Source organism: Mus musculus, chromosome 3, assembly GCF_000001635.26.
Source record: "Mus musculus strain C57BL/6J chromosome 3, GRCm38.p6 C57BL/6J".
Classification (NCBI taxonomy): domain Eukaryota; kingdom Metazoa; phylum Chordata; class Mammalia; order Rodentia; family Muridae; genus Mus; species Mus musculus.
This window is the reverse complement of record NC_000069.6, coordinates 72,908,116-72,930,398: the sequence shown is the minus strand read 5'-3', so window position 1 is coordinate 72,930,398 and position 22,283 is coordinate 72,908,116. Positions and strand designations below refer to the sequence as shown.

General features: G+C 32.6%; 1 protein-coding gene across 1 annotated transcript in view; it reads left to right on the top strand.

The window, feature by feature from the left end:
* Sis (sucrase isomaltase (alpha-glucosidase)) overlaps positions 1 to 22,283 on the top strand; it is a 79,307-nt gene that overhangs the window by 37,465 nt on the left and 19,559 nt on the right. Inside the window, exons 23-40 of the mRNA NM_001081137.2 lie at positions 967 to 1,016; positions 1,680 to 1,850; positions 2,078 to 2,236; positions 4,802 to 5,008; positions 5,297 to 5,451; positions 7,410 to 7,578; positions 8,951 to 9,047; positions 9,152 to 9,264; positions 9,352 to 9,477; positions 10,787 to 10,915; positions 11,761 to 11,871; positions 13,173 to 13,235; positions 15,708 to 15,824; positions 17,122 to 17,209; positions 18,418 to 18,556; positions 19,900 to 20,033; positions 21,197 to 21,231; positions 21,316 to 21,432. Of these exons, the coding sequence (NP_001074606.1) occupies positions 967 to 1,016; positions 1,680 to 1,850; positions 2,078 to 2,236; positions 4,802 to 5,008; positions 5,297 to 5,451; positions 7,410 to 7,578; positions 8,951 to 9,047; positions 9,152 to 9,264; positions 9,352 to 9,477; positions 10,787 to 10,915; positions 11,761 to 11,871; positions 13,173 to 13,235; positions 15,708 to 15,824; positions 17,122 to 17,209; positions 18,418 to 18,556; positions 19,900 to 20,033; positions 21,197 to 21,231; positions 21,316 to 21,432 (2,180 nt within the window). The remainder of the gene's footprint in view (positions 1 to 966; positions 1,017 to 1,679; positions 1,851 to 2,077; positions 2,237 to 4,801; positions 5,009 to 5,296; positions 5,452 to 7,409; positions 7,579 to 8,950; positions 9,048 to 9,151; positions 9,265 to 9,351; positions 9,478 to 10,786; positions 10,916 to 11,760; positions 11,872 to 13,172; positions 13,236 to 15,707; positions 15,825 to 17,121; positions 17,210 to 18,417; positions 18,557 to 19,899; positions 20,034 to 21,196; positions 21,232 to 21,315; positions 21,433 to 22,283) is intronic.

The following is a 22,283-nucleotide window of genomic DNA, read 5'->3' as shown; positions in this document are numbered from 1 at the left end:
TACAAAATACCAATTATTGGAGAAGGCTTTCTACTACTCTCAGCATTCCTTAACTTACTGTAATTGTTTGTGTAGGGTTGAGGCTTCAGAGACAGTTTTCCATATACGATGTACAATATAATTTAATTGCATCTTGTAATAGTAGTTTTTATTTCCTCAGAGAAGGGATGAGACGAAAGTTGTATCCAAGCTGAGTGAACACACAGCCTAAGCATTTCTTTCTCTGTACTAACTATCCCTAGGTCCATGACTGGAAACTTCTAGGCTCTGTTCCTCCTGATCTTCCAGGCTAACTGATGCACATCTTCAGGCTCCCCATTTTTCTGGCTCATTCTGTTGACACCTGCATCTAACTTGTTCTCTCTGCGTCCTGTCTCCGTAAAACTGTCCTGACCAAAATGCCATACACACAAATCACATGCTGCTCTTAAGTAGCCTCTTTTGCCTGTGATGTTCTTATATGAGTTGAGTGTATCCTATTTCTCACTTGTTCTGTCAAATCGTCCTCTAATTCCTAATTTTGTCTGCCCCTCAATTAGATATCACTTGCAAACACTTCCTTCTATAAATTTATGCTCATTTATAGGGTTTAAAGTGTGTACTATTTGCATGACTATACTCCAGCCAAATCATACTGTAATCCAGGGAGTGTCTGCATTCTGACTGGGTCACATACACCTATAAGGTCATTGGATATGATCCCTTGCCAAAGCATCCATGTTGCTGGATTAAAATTCCTCTACAGCATCTTCCACACACTGCCTCACTTCAAATACCCTTGCTACTCCCCTAGCAATTTCTACCTAAAATTTCTTCTCTTTTTCCTTTACCTATTAGATACATAAAAATATAAATTGTTTATGGCTCTTCATTATTATAATTTTAAAAGAACTAAGTATTATGTAAGTATAAAATAAGAAAAGTTAATTAACTTTTATCTGATAACTATTTATTTTTCAATTTCAGATACTATAGAAAAGAAGATCTATATATTATATGAGTTTTCAGTTTCTAATGTAAGCATTTAATGGAAAATAAGTTTTTAAAATATCTAGTTATTATTTATTATAGGTTACTTCTTTTTTATTTGATATATTTTTGTCATTTTTTTCTCATGTTATTATTTTTTGGAATAGGCAACTTCTTAGAAGTACTTAAATTTCCCTCCTGTTTTCTATAAAGTTAAGAGGAATAACTTGTGGAATTAGTTGCTAAATTTAAATTATTTCATTATGAGCAAACAAGTTTTATTAACGGAATTAGATTCAATTTATGATGAAACTTGTGCATTGTAGTCTTTCTATGTTTTAAAGTCTACTGTAACAACCTCCCTAGGAAAATAATTTCTATATATTCAACATATTTGAATTATTTAAAATATTGAATAAGAAATTTTCAGAAAAGTTAGAATTCTTTATTGTTTTTAACAATACTGAGTTATCACTGAACAATAGAAGGACTAGAATAAGAGATATTACATATGACTGACCTCATATGTGATTTTGTCATTTATTCTAAAAATAAAGTTTTATGACTTATGTACAAACAAAGGGAGTTATTTGCACCGGGACAGCTAGTGGGGTGGGAAGCTGAATGGTTCGTTCATTGACTTCTCCCTATACCTCATCTTGGTTACTACCAAGACCTAACATCTGTCATTGTACTCTCATTCTTCTCAGAATAACTTGATTGTTAACTGCACACATTCATCATATCCAGAGGGAAATACCCTTGTGTTTAAAACAATCAAAGTCCTTGGGCTGAGCGCCACTGTCACAGCGGTTACAGTGGGTGAAAATGATCAGCAAATGAACCCTCATCTTGCTTTCACTTTTGATGCTTTCAATAAGGTAAACGGACCACTTTAAAATGTCTGATCTGCTTCTCTGTGTTCTCTAACACTCATTTTGGAGCTCTAAATGCACTTTTTTCTTTACTTATCTACTCTTCAAAAAATATATCGAAGTAATAAAGACTCCTAAAAATTCCGTTTGCTAGATTTTGACATTGTTTTAAATCAAGTTTAAAACATCATCAATTTAAACAATTAATTTTTATTTATTTATTTTTTTTACAGATTCTCTCAATTACAGATCTCACATTCAACCTCGGCAAAACCTTTATAGTTAGATGGACGACGCAAAGTTTCTCAGACAATGAGAAATTCACTTGTTATCCAGATGTAGGCACAGCTACTGAGAAAACTTGCGTAGAGAGAGGCTGCATATGGGAACCGGTAATGAAGTGTTTCTTGTGAATAAATATGTGATTTTCATATAAGCACATCAGTAAGACATTAACACATAAATTTTAAGTTCACCAATATAGAAATTATATCCGTTTGTGATCATTTGCTATTTGAAACCTGCATATTTAATAGACAATTATGCATTAAATGAATTAATTTTTTAAAGACATTGTATAGCAGATGACTGACAAGGTGACCAGGCAAATCACTTTTCAGGCAGAATGGGTGATATTTTTTTTTCCCTTACAAAATAGCATTTTGTTTTACTCATACTTTACAATTATTATAGGTGACTGGCTAAATTGGCAATTCATACGTCGGTAATATCCAGTATTTCCAAAACAAATTTTCAAACTATAAAAAGTTGGACATGTGCAATTAACGGAGGCTTTAGTTATGTTGGACAGCAGTGAAGAATGCAGATTTTGGGCAGATTTTGTCACAGGATGAACAGTGAGGAGTCACTATGATTGCAACATGAGTTAATTGTGAAATTAGGAAGAAAGAGCGAAAAGCATGGTGCTCTATTACTGGAGTCATGTACATTAGCACTGCAGAGGCAGAATGCGAATATTTTTAACAGGACTATGAGTTGTACATTGCTAACAATAATGCTAATAAGTTTTCATGCATTAATGCCAAGTGAAAAGGAACTTTAGTGATGGTGGAAAATGCAAGCTTGATAAGGAAGGAGTCAAAGACAAAAAGAAAGTAACAAGATAGTATTGAATGGTGTGGTTAATCCAGCTGGATTCATGTTATACAAATCACATTGTTGATTCTGATAAGAAAGCAAACATAAAATATATCTTCAGGAGGCAATAGAGAAATAAATCACTGATAATATCAGGAAATGTAAATCTTCCCTAGAACTTGAGATACATTGGTGATTTTTCTAATTCTACCAGATAATTAGCAGGCTCATATTTGTACTTAAACTGGCATCAATTTTCTTGAATCCTAAATGTCCTGACCAATCTAAAGTCATTTGAAAACATCCTATGTAAAATACACACAACTACTACTCTTAAAGTTACAGAAACTTATTTACTTCTAAAAATACAGATTTATTGAGATATAGATAGCTTTGTTTACAAACAAACTTTTTCAATAGCATATTTTATCTTTAGGCAGTTAGAAATTTCTTGGGAAACACAACTTACTTATTTTTCTCTTGAAGACTTAATGGGTTCTTAAGCTGTTTTCCTGATTTTTTTTTTCATTTTTTAAAAAATTTTTCCATGAACGGGCATTTTGCAAGTATGTATATCTGAGAACCACATGCATGCAGTGCTTGTGAAGGCCAAAATGAGTGTTGGCTGCCAAGGAACTGCAGTTTCAAAAGGTTGTGAGCTGCTATGTTGGTACTACAAATCAAACCCAAGTGTAACAGAAGAGAAGTTGGTAGTCTTAACTGGTTAGCTGGCTCTCCATGCCTGCCTAAACTACTAGTACTGGAATAGAGTTAGTCCGGAAAAAAGTCATTTCTAATGGTAACTATTAACAAAAGAGATGTAGTGAAATTAAAATAAAATATCTCTGAAAGAGTCATAAATTAGAGGTGCCTAAAGATGACCATTTTACAAACTGCGTTTTGAATGACAATCACAGTGTTCACATTAGAGATGGATTGCTTTAAACTGAGACTGTAAGCACCTAAAATCTTTGTTGATTAAGCCAAACAGGATTTATCTTTTTTTTTTTTTTTTTTAACCAGAAACTTTAGGTTGTTTTCTAGCATTTTAATGCCAACAGTGTCTCTGATTCTTCTACCTTTACCATACGGTTTTGTTTTCACAATTCATCAAAATTATTGGCATTATATTTGCAAGCTACCCACTACAAGGGAGATGATAGAAAAACATCATCTTGCTGTAATTAGTTTGTATCTCCTTTTCAGTAGATTTAGGGCTTATGCAATATCTAAAAAATAGACTGAAATTTGTATTGCCTCTTCAAATTCTATAATCAATTAATAACTATGGAAATTTGATAGAAAAGTCTGTGGTAAGCTATCTCACACTCAATGCCAAAGTTACCAATTTAGCTGTAGGTACTATTTTCTACTGTGTCAAAAAAACAGACAAAAATATCTTTGTTAAGATTTCCTATTTACAATCCTGTAGAAATGGAATCAGCAGCTTTCAATACAAGCCATAAAAACAGACTATTTTAATGCCATTATAAATAGAGAAAAATAAACTTCAACTATGTATTTTACAGTTATTTTCAGAAAGATGAAATAGTAGCAATATATAGCATAAAATAAAATACAGGCAAATTCATTTATATAATTTTTGTCAAAACAACACAAATAATTTATGTTATTTTTCATTGATGAGCAATATTTGATCTTTTGTCTCTACTGTTCTAAGATTAGATTCAGTGTGTCACTATGTGATATGAATTCAGAATTTATCTCGAACGAATAATAGATTGTTTTATTATGTGCGACAAAAGGTGTTACTAAGCTTGGTTAAGGTCTTTCTGTTTGATTTAAGTTCATGATGATGATGCTTACACTTTTTGGTGTTAAACATGCATTGCTTTTAGGTGAGCGGGCTCGCCAATGTGCCTCCTTGCTACTTTCCTTCGAACCACAATCCCTATTTGTTAACTTCAACTCAAAAATTGGCAACGGGCATAACAGCAGAACTTCAGTTGAATCCTGCAAGTGCTAGAATTAAGCTTCCATCTAATCCCATCTCCACTCTTCGCGTGGAAGTAAAATATCACAAAAATGACATGCTACAGTTTAAGGTAAGTTGAATATAAACTTTCTTAGGAGAAAGAATGAAAGAATTTAGTATTCTACTTGATTTCATTGGAGGTTTTTCTTTGTTTTTTGTATTTTTGTTTGTTTGGTTTTTTTTTTGGTTTTTGTGTTTTGTTTTTGTTTTTTGTTTTTTTTTTTATCAAATGCTAGATACAAAGTAACTATGCAGAAATGGACAATTGTAAGTGCTTCTTTGGAAAATATTATTTAAAACATGCTCTATTAACAGTAAGTATAAACACTTGTGTATTGTCACTGTTTCTTTGAAACAGATTTACGATGCACATCATAAGAGATACGAAGTTCCTGTACCACTAAATATTCCAGACACCCCTACAAGCTCTGAGGAAAATAGACTCTATGATGTAGAAATCAAGGAAAATCCTTTTGGCATCCAGGTTCGAAGGAGAAGCACTGGAAAGCTTATGTAAGTGATTAAGTAATTTGATATGAAAGGGAAATTTTTAGTTTAAAAGAACAAAATGTTAACAGTTGTTTGTTTCAAATATTTTCCCTTATTTATCACTTTTAAACAACATATTCATTGGGCCATACAAAGGACCAATCCAAAAATTTAGTTTACTTCATAGATATTATTACTTTTTGTAGGGGTGGTTTTTGATGTTAAGGTCATGTTCCCCAATTTGTTCTTGATCTGTCAGTAAAGAAATCAATGGGCTAATTGCTGGGCTAAAGAGACAGACGGGATTGGTCTCTGGAGGCAGGTAGGAAGATGCAAGGGAGGAAAACAGAGTTCACCATGCTTGGGGGAGAGAAGAACTAAGAACCATGTGTGACCTCAAAATGTAGTGACCACACATTTCTCACACATTTGGGTGGTCAGGAGAGTTTAGCAGTTGAAGCTTAGGGCACGTGGGAGAGGCGGAGATAAAAGTATTATTAAAGGCACATGTTTCCAGGCAGGAGATAGTAACGCCCAACAATTACGTCCAAAGGCAAGTTGAAAAAGAACCACTGATTCACGGGAAGTTGGGCAAGGGCTGGTAGGACATCCTCCATCTCAGAGCAAAGGGGAGTAGAGCTAAACTACACACAACAGCTTTTGTTAATAAATATTAGATTCAATATTAATAATAAAACAAATAATAATAGCAGATTCATCTTAAAATACATGTTATGTGTCCAATGGGGGACTTTTGTTATAGCATTGGAAATGTAAATGAGCTAAATACCTAATAAAAATGGGAAAAAAAAGATTCATAGGGTCAATAAAGATGTACTGTTTTTAAATAAAAAAATACATGTTATGTGATGGTACAATAAGCAATTAGGACTGCACTATGTAAATGAGTTATTAAAACAGTTGAGATGTTTGTGAGATCTGGAACCTGATCCATATTGATAAAAATAAATTGAGAAAAATCTGTATTAATTTTATAGGGTGTAAAGTTATTAAAATATCATTCTCTTCATGTAAACCAATTGCTCCAAGTTAAGATGCATTTTCATTTAAGTTCACCATGCCTCCTTTAAAATGATGTCAGAATGCTGGCAGTTATCGGCAATCTTGATGCAAAAAAAGAAAAACCTGACTACCCTGGTTTAATAAGATTTTATTAAAGAAGTTTTTGGAGTTTGAAGAATTAACAAATGAAATAATTTGTGAAACAAACACTTGGGGGCAAGTAAAGTACTCCTGTTTTGTAATATTTTTAAAAAATTACACAGAAGCTTCGAGTGTATCTCAGATTTTTCATGACATTAATATCTCTCATTGCTGGCCTCACTTTCTTTTCCTCCTCTTTTGTATTGTCTCACAATTAGTTATAGTAACCATCCATTCTCTTTAAATATATTTTTCCTACATACCATTTATTATAAATACAAAATATAGTAAGAAAACAACTAAATGTAGTAACTGGGAAGAACTTACCATAGAAATACACATTATGATTATAGCTCCTGATAAGATGTGTTTTTAAAGTTACAGGAATTAAACATAAAATAATGATTAATCCATAGGCTAGATAAAATAGATCATGTTTATTTTTAAGATATGAATCAAGAAATTAATATATTTTATGATATATTGGCCTAAAATACAATGATATTCTCATCTTACATCTTCAAATAGCACATAAAATATATTTTAATAATTAAGTCATTAAATTAATCCAAAGAAAAATATAACAATAATTACCTATATTCATTTGATACCTAACTATAATTAGGAGCATAAGAAAAGTTAATTCCTCAGACCACAAAGAAAGAATTACAATCATTATTTGAAATGTTACTTACTGTGTGCATGCACATATAACATGTATTTATTTGCTCTCTGGAAGATAAAGTAATTATAGTTATTACTTTTTAATTTTACACATATTTATAGAAATAGACTGGTTTGTTTCTTTCTATTTTCAGCTGGGATTCTTGCCTACCTGGATTTGCCTTCAATGATCAATTCATTCAGATATCTACACGTCTGCCATCACAATATTTATATGGTTTTGGGGAAGCGGAACACACAGCATTCAAGCGAAATTTGAATTGGCATACTTGGGGGATGTTCACAAGAGATCAACCTCCTGGAGTAGGTACCAATTTTTGGCTACCAAATGAGGCAGCTATGATAGTGACAAAGATCTAGTTCACTTATTTTTAGGCTGATAACTCAAGTCTGAAACACTTAATATAAAGAGGGAGACTTGCAATGATGAAAGAGTGATTTTCTGAAAAATAAGTGCATAATATTAGAAAATATAGAAAAAAGTAGACAGTATAAATTTTGTATTGATTTCTTTTCTACCCCCAGCAATCTGCATAACACCTCTTTAGCACTTATGTGTTAGATAAGAGAATACATTCAAAGGCTATATGAAAATTATGTCCATAGGAATCTTCATTATTGATATAGCTATTATTCGATTAACTTGATCTTGATTTCAAATTGACTCCTAACTAGTTTCTTAACTTTTCAAGCCACATAGAACAAAAACACTTACAGTATTCCTGGAGCTAACTGTTTGTGGTATATATATTTCACTATTAGTGATATGATGCCATACCTCTATATCCCACAGATAAAACTGTATTATGTGTTCAAACTACTACTCATATCCTTAACAATATTTATATGTGTTCTGATACTTCCTGGAGTTCTGTTTTGATATCAGAACACATTTCTTGAATACCCAATATATTGAAAAACAAATAATATTAATTGCCATAATTCCAAATATATCGTGAATAAAGATGTTTTAAAAACTAGCTTACCATCGGTTTCACTTGTAGTTGCTACTTGAAGGATATATTCAGGATATATTCAGTAACAATATAGTAATATTGCATTTATTTGTGTGACAAGGTACACAATCAATGCTATCTTTATCATACTGAAAATATATCAGCATCTATTCAAAAGAATGTTATATCAAAATTATTTCAAAAGAACTATTTAATATTAATATAGCTATTATTTGATTAATTTGATCTTCATTTCACATGCTAATATATTACTAAAATTTGAGTTTGAAAATAGAAATTGCATTCTGAATATGGAAGTCTATTTTTTATAAACTTATTGTCCTTGATAGTTTGAATACATACATCACTATGTTTATTTCCAGGACATTTTATTTTAGGATTAGTGTTAAATTACAAATAAAGTGAAATATCTAACTTTCTGCAAGAAACAACTATTCTAACATCAGGGTTCCTTGGCAGCTACTGTCACATAGTTTATGGATGTTATATATTTTCTTATTTAATTGCACACTCAATAGAAACATCAATACAAATAAAAGAAAATATTTAAATAAAGTGCATTTATTTTATTCAAGTATAGTTGAATTTTCTAATCAGGAATACGTTAACTTCCAAGCTTTATGCTAACGAATTTAAGCTATATTGATTTAGCTCATACCTTATTGTTCCTAAATACACATTATATTTCTAAATTTCAGTATAAACTTAATTCCTATGGATTCCATCCGTATTACATGGCTTTGGAGGATGAGGGCAATGCTCATGGAGTCCTGTTACAGAACAGCAATGGAATGGGTAAAGCTATCATTTGATGAATTTCTCATATAAAATAGATAAATGTGATCTAATAACAAGTATCTCTTGCAGATAAAAACTTAGGTCTTATTTTGGATTTTCAGATGTTACATTCCAGCCAACACCTGCTCTAACCTACCGCACAATTGGTGGAATCTTGGATTTTTACATGTTTTTGGGACCAACCCCAGAAGGTGCAACAAAGCAATATCATGAAGTATGAATGGATATTTATTTTAAAAATTACAAAGGTTTATTTACAGTGTAAAGTATTTCTTTTATCTAACTTATAATATTTTCAAAGGTAATTGGCTTTCCAGTCATGCCACCTTACTGGGCTCTGGGATTCCAACTATGTCGTTATGGATACAGAAATACTTCAGAGATTGAGCAACTGTACAATGACATGAAAGCTGCTCAAATCCCCTATGTACGTATATCAGTAACATGTGGATTTCGTAATGACAGAATAAAATATTTAAACGCTATATTCTTTGGGATTATATTAAACATTAGGAAGGAATGGTCATATTTCAGTAGCATCTTTGGGACTGGAAGCAGGACTTCTTGCATGCTTTTGTCAGATACAGAAGTACGGAGCTATAATATTCCCCTTATGCTTACTTTCCTACTTTAAAGATCCTGAACTGTTCTAAACAAGCCTCTACCATTTTGTATAGCATACATTGTGGATGGCTTAGTCATACGTGTTCTGTGGTCTCTATGTTTGAGTAATCTGTAGAATCATTTAATGTGACAAGTTTGATGAAGTTTAACATGAGCTTTGTGAATGGAGGCCTAAGGTATATAGTTGGATCAGTTAAGGCCAAATGGCAAACTTTACAGAATATGTTGTTTCCACAATGATCAGGAAATCAATTTAAACTATATTTATATTAAAGAATTCTTGTAACACATAAGCACACCAGTATATAAGGCTATCAATGTAACAGTTCATTTTACATTAAGAACATATATATATATATATATATATATATATATATATATAAACATTGGCTGTATATCAGAATCTAATATTGCTGACTGCATTACTATCAGAAAAAGAATTACACACACTGAAATAAGTATTTGAAAATGAGCTTTTCTAGTACTATACTAGCATGACAGTTAAAATGTTTACTTATACTGTAATAATTTAGGAAAGTGTAGATTGACAGAAAATAATTGTCAAATTAGTTGTTTAAGAGTCACTTGCAATGTCTGATGGTAAATTTCAAATTTGGTGCTTTAAAATATTTCCAAATATTAAAATTTAAACAATTAGTCATTTAACTTATTTCAAAATTCAGTTTAAGTTATGTAAAATCAAAACACTAATAATAATTGATAAAATTTTAAATACTTTGTTTCTTTTGTTATTGTTAGAATTCAGTAAGTTATCTTGATGTGATTTATGGTTGACAAGACTACAAAAGCATTTTTTGTATATGCATTGAAATTTCAGTTTTAAGTGGTCATATTACCATAATTTCATAGCATTAAATTCCTTTTGTCTCAGTTTTCCAACATTGAAGTATTTTTTATTTAGAATGCTTACTTCTCAAACAGAATTATTGTTTAACCATTGACCAAACTATCATGCATGTAAAATTGTTCTTAGTCTACTTTTCATTCTTTGTCTCCTTTTCTAACTTCTTTAATACAGGTATTTCTATACAGGCTATACAAGGCACAGCCTCCAAAGTGCTCTTCCAAATTGTTACTATTTTGTATTTTAGGATGTTCAGTATACAGACATCAATTATATGGAAAGACAACTAGACTTCACAATTGGTGAACGATTCAAGACTCTTCCTCAGTTTGTTGAAAAAATAAGAAAAGAGGGAATGAAATATATTGTTATACTGGTCAGTATCAATTTTAAGGGAATTCTATTATTTTTTTATATTTATTTTTTAAAATGAGGATACAAAAGACTTTAAAAAGAAAAAAGGAGGGCACCTTTGAATTTGGATACTGGTGATAACTCAGTAATTAAAAGAACTTCCTCTTTTTAGGAAAAGCCCAGTTTTGGTCTCTTCTGGCCACTTCAGCACCCATGGCAGTCACACACACACACACACACACAAACCGAACATAAATACAAAATTTAAATAATGAAAACAATTCCCAAACTCTATTCCTATCTATTGACATTTTTTCCTATTACTATTTTATTGTATTTACTTGGGCTATTTCCGGCTACCTGAGAGTAAGTTCCGTGTATAATTGCAAAGTCACATGACAGATACTAAAGCAAACTGTGGTCTCCTCACCACTCTCGTCAGATGGCTTCAACTTAGACAAATGAGGCTATTTTTGTTCCCATATAAATTTTAGATGTTCTTTTGAATTTCTTCTTCTGTTTTTCTCATTTAAAATTTGTTTTCCACTGAGATGAATAAAAATGGTCACTGGAAAGTTAAGTTTATCAATATATTTTTCTGGATCAAGTTAGACAACTGAAAAAAATTCATCAGGTAAAAATGAAACCAAAAGCATTCAATAAGCTTGCTTGAGTTCTGAACCGATTGTTTTAGGAAATTTTTAGAATATTGCTGTGGTGTTGTTGCTTGACCATTTCTTCAAATGGGAGCAGACGGTTGCAATAAGGCAAAGGTAGAAAGTTACAGTGTCTCTGATTGGCCACCCAACACATTGGAGATTGGCTCGGTATGTAATTTGTTTTAATTTTGTGTTCTTTTAATCTTAGGATCCAGCAATTTCAGGAAATGAAACCCAGCCTTATCCTGCCTTCGAAAGAGGAATACAGAAAGATGTTTTTGTCAAATGGCCTAACACAAATGACATTTGCTGGGCAAAGGTACTCAATACTGCTAAGTTGAATAATTTTGATAATGCTAGATATTTTATGTCTTTAAATACTTTAAAACATTCAGAATGAGAGATAAAAATATATATTTAATAATTAAAATGTTATATGTACTATCTGATTTAAAGCTGAAGTGTTAGATACAAATAAGGAATTCATACAAATCCTAAAACTAAATATTTTATGATTAAATTGTGTTTTATTAAGTATCTGAATTTGTTTTGTGTTTTATAATGAAGCTTCCCATAGTGGAGCAGCTGCTCCTGATGTTATGCTGTGACAAATACTTATGTTTTCTTGCTTTTGCTAAAAGCATCTCATTGATTAAAAAAAAGAGTAATGGTTTAGGTTTTTGTTGTTATTTTGTTTGAGGACTCAGCCTATCTGACTAAAGTGAATAAGGAAAGTCACTCTCTGAATCTTATAGTGATACTGAGATCCAAGAGAGTTATGAAAATATCTAGATTTGATTTCCATGTAGTATTTTTAAGGATTAAAAAGAATGGCAGAAATAAAGAATAAAACGTGAGATTGACCTCTACAGCAAGATAAGACCTTCCTTGCTATGGGAGGAACCAGCAGGAATACCCTGAGGGTGCAGGATAATGTGTCAGAGACTGTAGCCTAGTAGGAAGGAGGGAGTTTCCCAGACACGGAAACTGGTTTCCTGTACAAACTGGGTTGAAAGAGTGATAAGTCAAATTGCCCATTTTTGCCACTTCTGGGCTTTAAGGCTTCGGGAGCAAAGTTAGTTGTTTTCTCTGACTTCTGTGAGTAGCACATGTCCTAGAACCTCGGGCCTGTTTTGGGTTCCTTGATTAGAAAGATTTTATTTCTTTAATACTCAAGGAAAAAAATCTAATAATAACATTTAAAATAAAATAAAATTTCCAAATTCCTATGTTGATGACATAATTTATTAAAGTTTAATTTTTTCCCTATATTTTTCCTATATTTCTTCCTGTAGGTTGTTGGATCCAAGTTATGATAATTGTGACAAAAGCATTGAGTTCAAGCATAGTGTGAACACCAGTTAAATGATTCGATCACATTCACGGTGGTTAGAGTACATGCCAAAATTTAGGAAATGTGGATGAGGAGAATATACATATGTCAGACATTTTTTCTCTAGATTTAAAAATATTGTAAAAAATGGATAAGTTATAAGTATAGGGATTACAGGGACAGAAATATAAATGTTAGATTTTGCCTCTAATAATACATTCCCAATTTATTCAACAATCGGACCCTATTCATCTTGAAATATTATTCCATTACTACTTTTTTTACAGGTTTGGCCAGATTTACCTAATATTACAATAGATGAGACTATAACAGAAGATGAAGCTGTTAACGTAAGTCTTATATTGCTAAATTCCAAAATTCAGATTTTGAAATTAAATATTATATTAGCATTTACTTAAATTTTAAGATTTCTCTTTAAAAGGAGAAAGCTTTTTAAAAAATATTTTCCTTTGGACCATTTTTCATTGTCTTTACCTGAATTTTCCAGTATACTACAACTCATGACTAACTAAATGAAGGGATTGTAAGATTTAAATCGCATTTAGGATTTTTATCATATCACAAGTGTTAATGTTACGTTTCAAACCCAGGTCAAAATGTTAAGACGACTATTTAGTATATCAAAGTGACTCTGGCTTGCCAGGCTCTAGCTGGAATCCCTCACTCACTAGTTACAGGACCCTCTGGCTGGCCTAACTCACAATTTACCCTGGATTTTTCCAGCCCAGGGGCTGAGCTGCATTTTCCCCAACTTTCCTTCTTTCTGTAATCTGCTGCAACTGCTCCCTAACTCTCCTTTGCCTCCTGTTTCCCCAACCCTTCTCCTTGCCTAGTCCAAGATCATGTCCAGACTCTCCAGGATATCCCTGCTCTGTTCTCCCATTATCTGCAATAAACTTCTCCCTCTACCATACCAAGGATCAATTCATGGCCTTTCCTTTTGATTTCTTTTCTTTCTTATTTCATTCACTTAACATGGATGTCATTGTGATGATAATTTACTTGTCTTGAATTTGATTTTCCTATAGCACGCAGCACACTACTCCTAGACTGTGTGGTGGTAAAGGGAAGTATTATCATGCTTAGCTTGTAGAGAATAAGTTTTAAGACACAATCTATCTCTTTAGCAGTGCTCTCCTGTAAATCTTTAAGTGACTTATGAAAGTCCTTCTTGATGTCCTCTATCATCATCATGAGAAATGTTTTTAAATCTGGGTCTAGATTTTCGGTTGTGTTGGGGTGCCCAGGACTAGGTGGGGTGGGAATGCTGCGTTCTGATGATGGTGAGTGGTCTTGATTTCTGTTAGTAGGATTCTTACGTTTGCCTTTCGCCATCTGGTAATCTCTGAAGCTAGCTGTTTTAGTTGTCACTGTTAAGAGCTTGTTCTTCAGGTGACTCTGTTAGCCTCTATGAGCAGACCTGGAGGGTAGCACTCTCCTTAGTTTCAGTGGGCAGAGTATTCTCTGCAGGCAAGCTCTCTTCTTGCAAGGCAGGTACCCAGATATCTGGTGTTCGAACCAGACTCCTGGCAGAAGTTGTGTTCCACTCACTAGAGGTCTTAGGATCACGTGTGGAATCCTGTGTGGGCCCTTGCGGGTGTCAGGCGACTCAGCTGGCAAGGTAGCCGGGGCTCGAGTGGAGTGGAAGGGGTTTGTGCCCCAGATCAAGCCCGGGTAGCCTGCTTCCCTATGTACCGCAGTCTCAAGTTCCACGCGATTGGATTGGGGTAGGCGCTGTGTTCCACTCACCAGAACACCCATGGAAGGAGTTACAGAGACGGAGTTTGGAGCTGAGATGAAAGGATGGACCATGTAGAGACTGCCATAGCCAGGGATCCACCCCATAATCAGCATCCAAACGCTGACACCATTGCATACACTAGCAAGATTTTATTGAAAGGACGCAGATGTAGCTGTCTCTTGTGAGACTATGCCGGGGCCCAGCAAACACAGAAGTGGATGCTCACAGTCAGCTAATGGATGGATCATAGGGCTCCCAATGGAGGAGCTAGAGAAAGTAGCCAAGGAGCTAAAGGGATCTGCAACCCTATAGGTGGAACAACATTATGAGCTAACCAGTACCCCGGAGCTCTTGACTCTAGCTGCATATGTATCAAAGGATGGCCTAGTCGGCCATCACTGGAAAGAGAGGCCCATTGGACTTGCAAACTTTATATGCCCCAGTACAGGGGAATACCAGGGCCAAAAAGGGGGAGTGGGTGGGCAGGGGAGTGGGGGTGGGTGGATATGGGGGACTTTTGGTATAGCATTGGAAATGTAAATGAGTTAAATACCTAATAAAAAATGGAAAAAAAAAAAGACACAATCTATCACAAAGACAGAGTTTTTATCTGGATCTCCTTCTCCCAGCAAACATCCATGGTGAAAACCTCCCCAGTTTGTGGGTTGGAGGTTTGTGCACGTTTCCTTTTTCTGTGTTTGGATTTAATCTGGCTTGAGCTTGCACAATCCTTGTGAAACGAAACAACTCAATTTTGTCAAAAAAAAAAAAAAATGCTTGTAGTCATCTGCCTCCTCAGACTCATAGAATCATGTACCCCATTTTCCACAAGTTCCTGGAGCTGCTATTCTCTCATCACCCACTTAAGATTGGGAGGTATACTTTCTTCCTCTGTGCAATTTCATCCCCGCCTTCATTGCCATTGGATGTTGGAGAGAAACTACATTCATCATTACTCATGTGTAACTAGAGAATCTGAAAACAAAGTTCTGGTGACATATACACGTTCTCTGAGGACTTTTTCAATTAAGAGCATGCATCTCCATTCTCTTTTGTTTAGGCTTCCAGAGCACATGTAGCTTTTCCAGACTTCTTTAGGAATTCCACATCAGAGTGGTGGACAAGAGAAATTTATGACTTCTACAATGAAAAAATGAAGTTTGATGGCTTGTGGATTGTACGTGAGCTTTTAAGATTTTTTTCTTATGTTTATTCTGTAGTGGTTTTGCAAATATTATAATGCCTATATATATAGACTTATAGCTTAGCTCACTCTTTTGTTGCTGAACATTGTTATACAAAAGTCTGCTCAAATAGACCTTTAAATTTCAATATATATATATATATATATATATATATATATATATATATATATATATATGACTGTTACTTCCTGGGTTTTTCAACTTAAGAAAGTAGCCTCCACTTTTAATTATGAAAAATACATTAACCACTCACTTTATTTTACCTTTCACAAAATGTCATGCTCAAATATTAACAAAGGTAAGGTTTTTCAAATGCCTCCCTTATCTTAGAAGAAACTTTACAATCTTGTTACAAATTTTATCGGTATTGTTTTGAGATAGAATAAAATGAATCTCCTTTTTTATAAGTAAATATTTAATCCAGGAGAATGTACACAATTCTTGTCCAGCTTTTTTGATTGGGATTGATTTTTGCGATGCCTTGAACATAGATACTTGCATTTACTTAGTCTTAAACTAAGGAAAATTTAATGTATGAACATACCTATAGGATACAAAATTCCATGATGCGTAATATATAATTCAAAATCATTTATTGGATATTCAAACATTTGAAGTATAAGAAGTATTTCATAAACATGTCCTTGACAATTAAACATGGGTCAGAAAAGATAACTTTTTCTCAAGCGAAGTAAGTCATTTCATGAGAGTTAAAGTATCTCTCCATTTTCTTGGCTATAGAGGCTATCTATAAGCCATGTGCTCAGTAGAGGGGCTACTTGTTGCTTATTGGCTCTGTGGCTGAGCTCAAGTACATAGATGCCCCTTAAAGTTGTTTATATTGTAAACTACACCTTGTATTTTCAAACATAAAACAACTGATGTCAGTTTGAAGTAGGGTTAGAGTGAGTGGAGGTAATAAGACATATACAATCATAAATTATGTTATGGGAGCATAATATCCCACTCAGTCTTATTGGAATAAATCTACATGAAAAATATAGTATTTTCTGTTTCTCTAATGAGGCATAAATTATAAAATCTCTTTGAATATTCTGAGCTAAGTAAGGCGTTTTAATGGACTGTTTTATAATTTTGAAATACAGAGGAAACAAAAAGCAATCCAAATTAATTTCTATAGTACTCTCTACTTCCCAATTAACGCCCATTGCCTAAAGATAATGACAGTAGCAACCCCGTCTTCTGAGTTCTGGCATTATAAGCTTGCCCTACCAAACTATTTATTCAACTTGTTGTTTTCTCTTTAAGGACATGAATGAGCCTTCCAGCTTTGTAAATGGAACCGTTACAAATAAATGCAGAAATGATACACTAAATTATCCACCTTATTTTCCAGGTAAAATTTGATGGTTATACTTTTTTTATAATAGTGTATCATTAGTATCATTTATTATTTTCACAGACCTCAAGTTATAGTAATTATAAATTTATCCTAAAATTTCAATAGTCAGTCACACAGACCAATATGTTCAACCCAATTTCCAATATCCAACAGCTCAACACTCTTTTGAAGATAAAAGTAAATGTTCCATTTCTGTACTCATAATTCTAACTTAATTTAACTTTCTGTTATGGTTTTATAAGAATTTTCTAAATTAAATTATTAAATTCCTTTATTCATTAAAAATTGCTTTGCAATTTTTCCTGGGAAGGGGAAATAGGAAGAAAGTTATCATTTTCTGCCAATTGTGGTCTAGTGACAGCTAATGTCTGAAAGGAGATAGCAAACACTAAGTTTGTTGAAGACAAAGGCAGCTTTGGTTCTGATATTTGTGGATTATTTTAATGAAAATGTATTCAATCCATGTTTGTTATTTATATGAATAAAAAGCAATAGAAATTTTAGCCATGGAGAGATGAGTTAATGGTAGGGTGCCTACTGCTCTTTTAGAGAACCAAAGTTTGGTTCTTAGTCCTCTCCTGCAGTAGCTAAACACTGTCTATATAACCCCACCTCCAGAGGATCCAACACTACTTGTTGACTCTCGTGGGCAAGTACACATACATAAGAAATAAATATAAATCTTAAATCTGAAAATGTACTCATAATTTAGGTAAAAAAGTTTATAAAGTTTATAAAGTTTCATTTACAATTCCACAGATCACTATAGATTTTTAAAATTAGTATACACAAACTGTACAAATGATTAAAATCATTAATTAAAACCTCATAATTTGTTTACCCTAAGAATATATGAATGGATGGAATTTTAACATTTGGTAGAAAGTATATGCATTTACTATGGAACATCAGGTGAATATAGCTGAGGTATATAGTATTTCAGAATATTTGTAAGAACAGGTTTTTCACATATTCACTGTAACAAATTGTTGAAAGCTTTGAGTGGTCATTGTGATACTGGGCCCGCGTTCATTAGTATCCAGCTATTCATGAATTCAAACATTATTTTCTACTTCATGAGAATCTTTTATGTCATTAATAAAATAAATCTGAAGATTTAAATTAATGCATATGTAGTTATGAGCTACATATTTCAAGTCATGATCTTCAAATTTTTACTATATTTTCCCTGATTTTCCCAGAACTCACAAAAAGAAATGAGGGGTTACATTTCCGAACCATGTGCATGGAAACAGAACATATCCTTAGTGATGGATCATCAGTTTTGCATTATGATGTGCACAATTTATATGGATGGTCACAAGTTAAACCCACTCTGGAGTAAGTTATGTTTGTAATTTCCCCTCTGTTTTACTGGTTCAATTCATATTGATGATATCAGCTTCAAGCTTCAATACTTCAAGAATCTTGAGGAGTTTCTTTCCATGTCAATTGTTCTTTGTCAATTACTTTATTCATAAATTTTAGAAAAAAATTTCATTTCCCTCAATCAGGTAAGCAATCGGCCATTCTATTTATCATTATTATGTTATTATTTTTTAATTTGTTCATGTAAGTCCAAAGAATTTTAGGCCATTTTAATGTCACATGTATGCGTCATATATGTGTGTGTGAGCTAGTATATATATATATATATATATATATATATATATATATATATATACACACATATATATATTGCCTGAAATGTATATATACACATATATGTCATATGTCATACATATGTGCATCCCACATATGTATATGCTACATATACATATATGCTAGTATATGTGTGTGCATATGTTTATATATGTCATATCTATATATATATGCTTATTAGAAAGAGATAGGTAAGGAAGTACTTGCATGTTGAAAGATGAAAAATGAAAGGTGAAAAAAGATGCAGATTGTACAAATTAATGTATCTTTGCATTATGTTTTAAACTGAAATATAGTTTAATAGTCAAAGTCATTAACAATACTCTCTAAGGATAGAAGAGAAAAAGAAGCGTAATTATAAACACATTTGTAAAATACATTTTCTTGATGCGATTTGACTAGCGATAAATTACAGAAGTAAAGTACAATGATTGCTTTTTTAAAAAACAAACAATCCTTTAAAGTTTCCCATTCTTTCTATGCTGTTATGCAAAGGGTGCTTTAGCAAATATAATCTTCGGAGTTATATGTAAAATAATATGGATAAGGTATAACTGAGGAGATGAGCTTCACTGAGTTATACATTTAGACTTATATGCTCTATTTGATTATAAGCTTAGTTAATGTTATTTATAGTTAACTTACGTTCGATAAAAGTTCAAAAAGAAAATTTTCATGTTAAACGTGCATGTCACTCTAGTAAATGTTAGAAGAGAAGAACAATGTCTGTCATGCCTGGAAGAGTTTTAGTATATAGTGAGTGAAGTGTTACTGTGACAGGAAACCTGTACCATAAAGTAGATAGTATGTTTTATAAGGTTGTCTCAGTCGAAATATTTAAGCTTCTAACTCTAGCACCTGGAAAGCAGATATTTGAGTTTGAGGCAAGTGAGTTATATAAAGCAAGTTCCTGAGCAGTGAGGACGACACAAAGAGACTCTTTCTTTTAAAAAGCAAACAAAAAAGAAATATTTAAGGAAAATGGATGATGTAAACATGAAGCCTCTCTCTTCATTGTACAGTGCATTACGGAACACCACTGGCCTTCGAGGGATAGTCATTTCTCGGTCCACATATCCCACAGCTGGTCGATGGGGAGGACACTGGTTGGGAGACAACTATGCAAACTGGGAGAATTTGGAAAAATCACTCATTGGTATGTGTTGCTTAGTTAATGAGTACTTTTTATACTTTTCAAGAAAATATTTACTTCGTTTTGTACTAGGTAAATATCATTGCTAAATTGTAAGATTTACAATATAAGCTTTTTTTTTTGTGAAGCAGGACACCACTGAATTTTCACTTGTCAGGCAGACATAATCAAGGATATTTTAGAGAAGTAAATGACTGATGATACGCAGCTAGCTTATTTGGATAGAAATATCTTTATCCCTTTTGGTTTGTTTCCAGTTTGAAAATGAAATAGCTTGAAGAGACAGTATTCTATAGCAAAGAAAGAAATTAGTATATATTATCTGCTAGAGAATAAAAATCACTGAGAGATGGCAAAGAAAAAAAGCATCCAACTAAAGTATTTTCTGACAGTAAATACATGGCAAAAGGCTATACATTTCAAACCATGAACAGACAACCACTCTTTTGATTCTAGACTTGAACATTATTGAGTAATGATAGATTCAAACCATGCTTAGAATATCTTTACCAAATAGATGAGAAATTATATGTATTTATTTTACTGAAGTTCTCATTTGTTGTATTACTTAATAAAAGTAATTGTGTTTGTTCCATATGGTAAAATAAATGACTATAAATGACTAAATACCAGCAAAAAAACATTTATTTTAAAAAATAAAATTAAAACAAAACACTTCTCTTAATCTTATGTCATTATGTTACATTTCTACCTTATTTGTGCTTAAATTATGTTATAGTGTTATTATCTTATTTTTTAAAGATTTTTATTTATTTATTATTATAAATAAGTGCACTATAGCTGTCTTCAGACACACCAGAAGAGGGTGTCAGACTCCATTCTGGGTGGTTGTGAGCCACCATGTGGTTGCTGGGATTTGAACTCAGGACCTTCGGAAGAGCCGTCAGTGCTCTTACCCGCTGAGCCATCTCACCTGCCCCCTAGTGTTATTATCTTAACACATATGATATCTTATTTTTAAGAATATCATTAACACTCATAAGTACAATAACTATAATCTTAAGTTTTATAAGAGAATAATTTATTATTAATACCAAAATATTTCATTTCTAAGAACTAATATACAAAGAGAATATCTTCACTGATAAAAGTAAAATACTAAAATAAATGAAAATATCAATATAAAATTTTATTCTAATTTTTAGGTATGCTGGAATTTAATCTTTTTGGAATACCATATGTAAGTAGATCTGTTCAGTTTATATTTGTAGTCTACCTATTTATAAACAGTACTTGAGATGCATTAAATATAACTATCTTTTAGGTTGGAGCAGATATCTGTGGTTTCTTTAATGACTCAGAATACCACCTCTGTGCTCGTTGGATGCAAGTTGGAGCCTTTTATCCATATTCAAGAAATCACAACATTCAATTTACTAGAGTATGTAATTACTACATTTATATCAATTTTGTTTTACTTATTTTCCCTATGTAGCCTTATGTTGTTTGTTGTCGCTTCAATTATATTTTACTTGACAATGTTATAATGAATACTTCAAATCTTTTAATATTAATGAAGTAGTAGTATGTATCATCTGAATTGTACCAAGAAAACATGGCTTGCTTACAGAACACACATACTATAGATGATCAATATGATGTTGGAAGAGTTGGGGGAAAATATGTTTTACGGTAGAACGTATTTCAAACTGGGACAGAGTTATAACAAGAATTTCAACTTGAAACTGAATTAACTTGAAGTATGATGCATTTGCAATAATGAATGAAATAGGAAGATCTAAAAGCAAATGTTGAAAAGGCAAGTTTAGAAATTGAGAAACAAGAAAACATAGCATGGTTAGTAGGAGCAGATTTCTGGGCAGTGGCAATCGCTGAGAGTTATTAACTTATTTGTACACAATTTTTGAGTGTTAGTGATGAATTTGATGGAAAACTGTGAACAGTAAGAAGCAATATACTATTATGCACTAGCTTATGCTAAACTTTTAGTTAATTTGCAGAGAAAAGGAGAATTGGTCAGAAAGCAGGTCAGTCCAACGTTGACAATCGAAAGTGTCAGAAAGACACAGTAGTAGCACATTTACGGATCAACAGATGGAGAGTGTGTTGAGAAAAGATTGTACTATTCAAATTTTACTTGAACTAGGGGGAGTGGATTTATTTTCTTAATAATCAAATTACAAGGATACAAAGCAAGTTAGGACTACATTTTGAAGCAATTTTAAAGGCAAGCAAACTATGGAGAAATATTTTGAAGAATTATGAACATTG